General features: G+C 40.6%; 1 protein-coding gene across 2 annotated transcripts; it reads right to left on the minus strand.

Annotated features, from left to right (window-relative positions):
- Positions 1–273: 273 nt before the first annotated feature.
- On the minus strand, positions 274–6,555 carry LOC112071058 (uncharacterized). Of its 2 annotated transcripts, XR_011475756.1 has the most exons (12): positions 6,274–6,555; positions 5,897–6,012; positions 5,248–5,301; positions 5,006–5,110; positions 4,563–4,664; positions 4,309–4,470; positions 4,052–4,189; positions 3,882–3,933; positions 3,620–3,646; positions 3,493–3,519; positions 1,634–3,343; positions 274–1,595 (listed from the first exon to the last, which is right to left on the minus strand). XR_011475756.1 is itself a non-coding variant. In XM_024138510.2 (11 exons), exons 1-11 carry the CDS (start codon positions 6,290–6,292, stop codon positions 2,808–2,810), a joined length of 1,338 nt encoding a protein of 445 aa, XP_023994278.1. In that variant the 5' UTR covers positions 6,293–6,555; the 3' UTR covers positions 274–2,807. The 2 variants fall into 2 exon arrangements, 1 of the variants encoding a protein (XP_023994278.1); XM_024138510.2 differs by having other exon boundaries at positions 274–3,343.
- Between the last annotated feature and the right edge of the window lie 3,446 nt (positions 6,556–10,001).

A 10,001-nucleotide genomic window follows, 5' to 3' on the forward strand; every position in this document is an offset into this window, starting at 1 on the left:
ATTTGATGTCATTCTATCTGTGGCCAATGACCTTGAGCCTTCTTGGCATGGGCACTTTTAATAGAACTCTATGGCAGAACCCAAGGGGCTAAAATTTTCGAGCTCTAACCTTAGAATTGGGGATGACGTACTGTCCCATGAGTGACAGAAATCTGAGCCAATCAAAACGCTCTGTATTTTCTGCTGGCTAGCCCCACCACCACAGAAAGCACTGAGCTAGGCTGAAACACCTGCATTTTGGAGCTGCCTTCCTCAAGAAAACAAAAAAGAGACCATGTTTGAATGCGGTTTTATTAACTCAATGATATATATATATATATTTATTACATTGTTTGCAAACTGATATGTGACACATATTAATGCCAAAATAACAAGCAAAACAGGCAAGCCCCCCCAAAAATAATATATATACATATTTTTTTCTTACCTAAAAGTGTGGTGCTCAAAACAGATGCCCTGAATGACGGGTCGCCACTGATAATAAGTGATATCCGTATCGCCGAAGACTACACCACTGCTGTCATCCTCTACCTCCAAGCGTTTATTCAAGGTGGATAATCTTTGGATGCCGACAGCGGTCGCACCATTGGAAGACATAGCTTGGATCGCAGCCTATAAAAATCTATTCCTGCTCTTTTCCCCGCGACCCATCAAACACATTTGGTGTACCATTATAGTGGTCTCTGATTGGTGGTCAGACTCGCTCAGGTGGAACAAACTTAAACCTTTTTTCAATGCTGATTTGAATGTCATTGAGAAAAGTGCCAAAGATTTTATTTCTCTCGCAAACATCCTTTCTGAATTTTAAAAGTAATCCTTGAAGTAACATCTAGTTTTCAAAAGTATCTGTAATCTGATTACAATATTTTTTTGCGGGTAACGTAACAGATTACAGTTACCGTTTTTTTGTAATCCCTTACATGTAATCCGTTACTCCTCAACCCTGCAGGGCTACGAGTCAGAAGGTCGAAGGTTCGCTGGCCACCACAGACGAGCTTACTCTCCCTGTTTCATACACTGCAACCAGAGATAGCTGCACACAATGATTATCTAGGGGGAAATTGATGCCATTTTATAATTACAATTATATCAATATATATCAATATATCAATATTATTATTATGTGTTTACACAAGCAGCCCAATTGTGATCTTTTGCCCAGTTATTGGCAAAAGAGCTGATCTGATCGGTCAAAATACCAATTAGTGGAAAAATAATCATCATTGTGCTGGAGGTGAAAACGCAGGACCTGCACTTCCATAGAATCCTCATCCTAACATGCGTTTTGCAGTGAAGGGTATAGGCTATTACGTTTTACAATAGTATATTATTAGCCGCTACTGTGAAGTGATCTTGTGAAGGCATTTGACCATGGATTCATCAATGTGCCTCGTCGAAAACGTTGAGAGAGAGCTTTGTGCTCCCAGAGACAATCAATGGGACTGAAACAGCAAGTCGTAGTGATGGCAGGTGATCAGGCTACCTCATAAACACGGGCCTACCTCATAAACACGGGCCTACCTCATAAACACGGGCCTACCTCATAAACATTCTTACATCATAAACACGGGCCTACCTCATAAACACGGGCCTACCTCATAAACACGGGCCTACCTCATATACAGAGGCCGACCTCATAAACACAGGCCTACCTCATAAAACCACAGTCTTACATTATAAACACATTCTTACATCATAAACAAGGGCCTAACTCATAAACACAGGTCTACCTCATAAACACAGGCCTACCTCATAAACACAGGCCTACCTCATAAACACAGGCCGACCTCATAAACACAGGCCGACCTCATAAACACAGGCCGACCTCATAAACACAGGCCTACCTCATAAACACAGGCCTACCTCATAAACACAGGCCTACCTCATAAACACAGGCCTACCTCATAAACACTGGCCCACCTCATAAACACAGGCCTACCTCATAAACACAGGCCTACCTCATAAACACATTCTTACCTCATAAACAGTCTTACCTCATAAACAAGCTGGCTGGGGAGAGAAAAGATGAGCCTGACTGATGCTGAGAGACGAATATATCTGATTGGTTTCTGACATCATCTGTGCCTATATAAACGTCCTCATGAATTGTCTTGAATTTAATTCTTTAAATGGTCTGTTTGAACAACAATATAAAGGCAACATGATGGTCCCATGTTTCATGAAATAAAATATCAAACCAAGGAAACCAAGATACTAAAATATACTCCGTTCAATCCATACTTGAAAGAATAACAGAATGTGCAAAGTGCTAAGTGCAAAACAAAAAAAGAAACAGATTTTAGCCTCTATAGCGTAGTCAGTGCTGTACAAACTCATTGAGGAAGTATGAAAAAATAAATATTATTATTTTTGTAGCTAACCTCAACTGATGAAATCATAGTAAACATCTAATGTCACCATATCAATAAATTCACAAAGTAAAGCTTTTCCCAAGTCATAAAAAAAGAAAGATAGAAATCAAATTGCTACAGTATAACTGGAGTAAGGATAATACATGGTCACCATTATGGATTACCATCAACCTGTTGTGCTTGGGGACGGAAGAGAACATGTTCAGAACAAAGTTACTAAATATTGTATACACCGTGTATGGAATTAGCTGTGTTTTTTGGCATAATTGGTGCCGTCGTAAAGCAAGTGGGCGGAGTAACTTCCCCAAATGTCCCTGTTAAAAATAGGGTAATGTCATCACTTAGACTAAATGAAGGCCTGTGGTCTAGGGTGGTTCTTAGTCATGAGACATCCTCAATAACTTCTGTGACTTTTCTTTTCCATTTAGCTGTGTACTACAGTATGACAAGGTCTCTGTCTGTCTCTACTGTACCAAAGACTGGATAAACCTGTTCAGAAAACGTGTCATTGAAGGTGTAGATATGACTGCGTGCTACAACATCATAAAAGGAGAGCTGCCCCTCCTCAATGTCAAGGTAGACCCCGATCTTCTTGAGATGTTCTGGAATCTTGATATCGACAGCCGGAACCGTTAGAGCCTTCAGCCCACTGACCTGCATCCGAAGTGTCCAGTAACCTGTTGACGTGTTCAGTTCAACGAAGCCTCTTCTTGGTGCAGATTCCCTGGTTATCCCTATCCTCCAGTCTGTCTTTCCTTCCACCCCCACCTCCCAGTAATGCCTACCTTTGGTAAAGCCCTGCGTTCCCAGTGCACACCACCACCCATCATACTTGTGAGATGCGCGGTAGTGACCGTGTCCGTCTCTAGGATCATGTTTACTCTCTATTATTTTTCCCACTCTCACACGTTTCTGATTGTTGGACATGATGAAATCTGGATTGGCTGATTCAGGGTCCAAGAGAATGTCAACTGTAAGTAAAAAAAAAAATTGACAGGATTATTGATTTACATAATGTAACTTTTTCTTTGTGAATAAAACAAAAATATTAAAAACAATTCTGAATTAAGACTGCCATTGTCATGTTGTAAAATCATAATGGTTTAGTAGTTTAATTTACCTGATGCTTTGCTTATCCAGTCCCATACTGAAATAAAACAACGTTTGAAAACCTGATGAGTTTACAACCGAAAAGTAATTTGAAAAAAGTGAATTCAACTGAATTTATTTTTAATCCTACTGCTTACCTGGTTCAGGAATCACTGCGGTGAAGGCTGAGGACAACATGAAAGCATTTTGAAGAAATGTCAATTCATGCAGGCATTTGCTTAATCAAACAGAAAGTGTTTGAGGAATGATAAAATTGGTTTCGTGCAGATTAAAAAGTGTTTGAGGACTGAAAAAAAAACAGGTTTCATGCAGGTCAAATGATATACTGAAAGTATTGTGTAGGCCTACAGTCAATGTAATACTCATGTTATCTTAGCTCATGTTGAAAATGACATGTACCTGAATGTTTGAACCTCTGCTTGGATTTGAGCCACAGCTCTGGGATGGAGCCCTGTACGACAAAGTGACCGATGATTAATGATGAATTATCCTACTAATCACTCAGAAATATATTCCAACATCATAAATTAAGAAAAAACCTATCCTACTAGGTTACTATCATGCCACACCTCTTGAGGCTGTTCCTGTAACACAGTCCAGATGAGGAAGTCCATGACAGGGAGCATGTTGGGTAGCTTCCCTCTCTTCCACTGTCCCTCCAGATCCTGCAGGACTGAACACACATCCTCTCCTGGACACACTGAGTCCTACAGAGACACAGAAATTATATGTGAGAATTTACTAACCTTAAAAAGTTGAAATGCTTTTATTTTTTGTCATAATAAGCACAGGTTGTTTAAAAAATATTTGTTGTTAGTTGTGAGACCTGTTTTCGTGATTGTAGTCCTGCAGCCCATTCTGAGACGATGTGCTGAGCTTCTGCCAGTCTTCTCTCAGCCTCTTTTGGAGATGTTCTCTCCTCTACCTCATAGTCCTCCCAGCAGGTACGCAGGGCCTTTGGTGAGCTCCTGCTTTGCCCCACGGATATCTTTAAAAACAGATGTTTGTCACTCGTACACAATCATTACAGGAGCATTGCATTAATGTTGCTGGTTTTTTGGTGGTTGTTCTCAACAGTACCTTCGGTAAGATGCTCAACTCCTCCGCCCATTGTAGGATGAACTGTTGACACTCTGCCAGGCTGTAGCCATCCTCGTGGCTGGAGGTGAAGTTATCTTGATACTATGGAGATAGAAAACACATATACACCTGATAGGTTGAAGGGAAAACACCTACCTGTTCCCCTCGACCCTTCTCTCTCTTTATCTGTTTTGAATGGCAGGGTATGGAGCACATGCAATTTGCAGGTGTCCTTTTACAATGTCAAACTCTTTATTCTTATCTCCCTATTTTTTTTTTGGTATGTATTTATTCAAATGTTCCATGGCGATCAGATGTTGCAATGCAAATGTTTGTTATACCGTATCGGGCCGGTTCTATCCCTACTGCTCTTCTATTTCTGAACATGTAATGCTGTTGAGTAGCACACTGAGTCATCCTGTTCAGATGTTAACCAGGCCTACCTTTGATATCCGATGCAGCTCTGTGGCCAGTTCTCTGATTATGGCTTTACACTCATCCACAGATGGAGACTGGCTTGTTTCCAAGGTGGTAATCCGAGAGGGTCCCTACACAGAAAACAACTATTAGGAACTCTATAGTGTCTCAATGACTTGACACAACATAGAATAACAATACAATACTCATGATTAATTCAACAAACCAAACCTTTCAATCAATAATTTTGTAAAAGCATTACATTTACCTTTAAATAATTCTTAAACAAAATATGACATTTCTTCAGTGGTCTTGAGATTGTCTGTAAACAAAAATAAATATGGTAGAAGTTCATCAACAATGGACCTATTCTAGAATTAGATGCAGAGAGGAGTTGAAGAGGAAGTTGAGTTGAAGAGGAAGTTGAGTTGAAGAGGAAGTTGTGAAACTCTGAAGTTGTTTACATCCAAAAAAGAACAAGAAAAAAAACTGGCACCCAGCCAACAGCGATTGAAAATAAAGGTCACACACACACACACACACACACACACACACACACACACACACACACACATCAAACACAGCCACAGCACACACACACACACGACACATCACTACACACACACACACCCACAGCACACACACGCCTGCAGGCGCGACGTGTTCACACACACATCACACACACACAGCACACACGACACACACACACACACAGCACACAACAGCACACACACACCACACAACACACACACACACACACACACACACACCAGCACGCACTCAGGCCGCACGCACACACACACACACACACACACACACACACACACAACAACACACACCACACAACACCACACACACACACACATCACACACACACACACACTTGTGTGAATTGACTTCTTTGTTGTTTTCCTTACCTGATAAAGGCTGAGATTAGGCTTCCCAAATGGTTCTGAACAACAATCATATGGATGCGTTACTTTTCCACCAGATTTGCCAAAACTTCCAAAGCTCTGGCTGTCCTTTAATGTTTCTGGAAATGACCATCACAATGAGCATAAAGCCATTAACAGCAGATCTCATTTGCTTCCAAAAAAACTGCAGGGTAAAAATATACTTTCAACAGCAACAATAACAACATAAAAACATATATTATTTAATCATACTGCTTGGATCAAATTGAATAAAAAATATGCATTTTTGAATATTTGAAAAAACACAGTGAAAGCTATAAAACAGCTCCAACATGTGCCATGTGTTGCTCTCTGTAGTCTTATTGCAGCAATTGACTCACCTGCAGTCCAATATTGCATTGTTTCTGAAGCTTTTATACATAATTGAATTGTCTAGTACAGAGTTAGTTGCCTAGCCTGCTCCCCACAGAGACTGAAGTGGAAATATTCAGTAAACAGGATATCAACTGTAACTCGACACTCTTCACTCGACACTCCCCGCCCCCTAGGGCGCAACAAACATTCTTTTCATTTCATTCTTTCAGTCGTAGGCCAGATAAATGTTGGAAAGTTTGGGTTTTATGAGAGTTGTACTTGGAAAGCACCAAAACAGGAGAATTGGAGAAGTACTTTATTTACCCTGTTGGCGTAACTGATAGGAAAAGTAAACCAGTATGGGGGAAAAATGCACGCCGTTCCAAACGACTGAATTCATGTTCAATACCATAGCTTGTTGTATAATCCGATAGGGTGTATACATCACTTTTAATGGTGAGGTGTCACAAGTTTGATTTTCAGTTTCTTAACCCCCCCCCCCCCCCCCCCCGCCACTCCTAGTCGCAACAAAACACACAAACACTTTTGTTTCTTTCACTCTCACAGTAAGTAAAGATGTCTAAAAACAAAACTAGAACTGTTCCTCCATATCTAGGACCAGTCTGTAGATTGAGGATCTAGCACCAGCCTGTAGATTGAGGATCTAAGACCAGCCCGTAGATTGAGGATCTAGGACCAGTCTGTAGATTGAGGATCTAAGACCAGCCTGTAGATTGAGGATCGAGTTGAAAAGCAGCTATCCACATTTTTTAAGATTAGACACTCTTGAATGTCCACAATCGAATGCAAGAAGTTGTTACATTTAAACTACGATCTCAACTACTCTCTAAAGCACGTATCCAAAAGGACATGTATTATGTGTAAAATATGACAGAGTAGGGAATTGTTTTCTGAACTGAAAGGAATTACAAATGCAAATTCATATTCACATTGACGGACAGAAAAAGGCTTGTCAAAACAAGAACTGTACTTGCAGTTGGAATGACCCAAACAAACCAAACCGGTTTTCACACCAGAGGAGGCTCCTCAGAGAAGGAAGGGGAGGACCATCACACAATGAATTTCATAAAAATTGAAATAGTGAAAAAGTTGTCATTTTTAGATACAAGTATACTAAAATAAGTATTCACATGTCACCTAATAACTGACTAGAACACACTGTTTTAACATGAAGGTCTACAGTAGCCTCAACAGCACTCTGTAGGGTAGCACCATGGGGTAGCCAGAGGACAGCTAGCTTCTGTCCTCCTCTGGATACATTGACTTCAATACAAAACCTAGGATACGTTAGTTCTGGTTGCTATGTTGATGATGATGTTAGCTAATGTGGTGACAACGATGTGGGCTGTGTGTTGCAGTTATGGTATGAAGGTTTGGCATTGAGCATGTTTGGGATGCTCTGGATCGACATGTATGACATCGTTTTCCAGTTCCCGCCATTATCCAGCAACTTCGCACAGCCATCGAAGAGGAGAGGGACAACATTCCACAGGCCACAATCAACAGCCTGATCAACTCTATGTGAAGGAGATGTGTTGCGCTGCATGAGGCTACTACTTCACAGGAGAGCAGTTTGAACGTAAACTTTTAACGGAGATTAAAAAAAATAAATGTATTGTATGTATTAAAACTGCGTAAATGTTGCTCTCCACTTTCTGGAGGACTGAGTTTTGAAATCAGTGGAATTTGAGTATGATTGCTTCCGGATTACCTCCTCGTCCAACAGGAGACGCATCCATGAATGATGTAACGGTATACAGGTAAGAGTCTGTCTAGCTACATTATCAGATATTAAATGTTTCTAATTTTGACAGAAAGAGACATTTTCTTGGCTAGCTATAGCCTAATGTTAGCTAGCTATAGCCTAATGTTAGCTAGCTATAGCCTGATGTTAGCTAGGTATAGCCTAATGTTAGCTAGCTATAGCCTAATGTTAGCTAGCTATAGCCTGATGTTAGCTAGCTATAGCCTAATGTTAGCTAGCTATAGCCTGATGTTAGCTAGCTATAGCCTAATGTTAGCTAGCTAACATTGAACCTGTGTCACGTGTGCTCCCTCTCCGGCCTCTAGGTCACCAGGCTGCTCGTTATGGCGCACACCTGCCACCATCGTTACGCGCACCTGCACCTCATGAGACTCACCTGGACTCCATCACCTACCTGATTACCTCCCCTATATCTGTCACTCCCTTTGGTTCTTTCCCCAGGCATTATTGTTTCTGTTCCTGTGTCAGTTCTGTGCGTTGTTCGTGTCTCTTAGTTGGTATTGATTGTTTATTGATTAAAACATTCAATCCCTGAACTTGCTTCCTGACTCCCAGCGCACAACGTTACAACCTGGTAGGTTAGCTACCTGCAGATTCATGCAGTGTAGTAACGTCATGAGTTGGGATCATGGTTCATTGTTTAGCTAGCTAGCTACATGTCTTAACAAAAGACTCCACTATGCAAGTAACCATTTCGGGTGCGTTCGTAAATTCAGTCTGGCCCTCTACTCCGATTTCAGAGCACTCTCGTCTGAGTGTGCCAGAGAGCGCAGAATAATTGATGAATTTACAAACGCTCAATACCCGTTGAATATGGCTGGATGTCAGTAAACTTCAGTAAATTCATTGACCAGAGAGTCCACTGTGCGAAACGCTCTGAATTTACGAACGGACAATTTGACAGCACAGTTGCAGTCACCAACGCTCTGGATAACATAACAGCCTAACCAGCTCTTCTTGGGCGTATAATATTCAGTGAGATGTTCTCTCACTTTGATATCTGGAAGTAGCTAGCAAGTTAGCTTGGGTGCTTGACTGCTGTTGTCAGTACAGAACGCTTGGATCAACCCTTAAAGAGATGGGTGTGGCTTAAGAGGGTGTGAACGATGCTGAATGGGTGTAGAAAAAGGAGAGCTCTCCAGTAGTAGTACCAAAACATTCAAAGGCCATTTTCTCAAAAATTTGTTTACAAGTTGATCAACTTTCAAAGCAAAATTACTTTCCCATTGTTCCTCAACTGTAGTGTCATTTTCACTCTTTTCCTGTCAGGGGACAGTAGGAGACTTGGGTTGGCTGTTTTTTCATCCCGTGTGATCTTAGCTGGAAGGAGATAAATCAAATGAAGTTAGAATTTAGAAAGATAGGAGCAGGAGAAACCTTACTGTTTGTGACAAGATTTTTATGATGGTAATAAAAAACAAACATCCTAGTTATATCATTCTAGATACACAGCCAACCAATTACGTTTCTGTTCATACTAGAACACTGAAACTAGTTTCTGCATGTTATTAACTCGTTTGAATAAATATTTGCGTTGGCAATGAACCATACCAACCTGATGCTTTCGAAATCCATTTCCAAACTAATGAAACAGACAAGACATTTAGAATCATGTTAGCAATGAACAACTACAAAAATTATGTTTATTAAAAAAAAACAGACGTTATAACTGTGGAATTTGACGTACCCGAGTCAGGAATGTGATTCAGAGTCACTAAGGGAAAAATATTAAGAGAAAAACAAAACATATTAGATAAATTAACTGATTAATACAATGTATGTGTTGACTTCTATAATAACACACAATGGTAGCAGACACTAACCTCTGCTTCTGAACCACTGCTTTGCAATAGAGACCTGTAAAATCGACAGCCATGTTATTCTATAGTTCAACAATAGAGCCCTGTAAAATCAACAGCCATGTTATTCTACAGTTCAACAATCGGACGGCTGTAAATCAACAGCCAT

This window comes from Salvelinus sp. IW2-2015, unplaced genomic scaffold (genome assembly GCF_002910315.2).
Source record: "Salvelinus sp. IW2-2015 unplaced genomic scaffold, ASM291031v2 Un_scaffold1508, whole genome shotgun sequence".
NCBI lineage: Eukaryota > Metazoa > Chordata > Actinopteri > Salmoniformes > Salmonidae > Salvelinus > Salvelinus sp. IW2-2015.

Excerpts from the sequence above, each read along its gene's own strand:
- LOC112071058 (XM_024138510.2), bottom strand. Across the intron at positions 4,471-4,562 it reads AGTTGAGCATCTTACCGAAG|ATATCCGTGGGGCAAAGCAG; the intron begins GTACTGTTGAGA and ends CTGTTTTTAAAG. Across the intron at positions 4,190-4,308 it reads GACTACAATCACGAAAACAG|GACTCAGTGTGTCCAGGAGA; the intron begins GTCTCACAACTA and ends GTGTCTCTGTAG.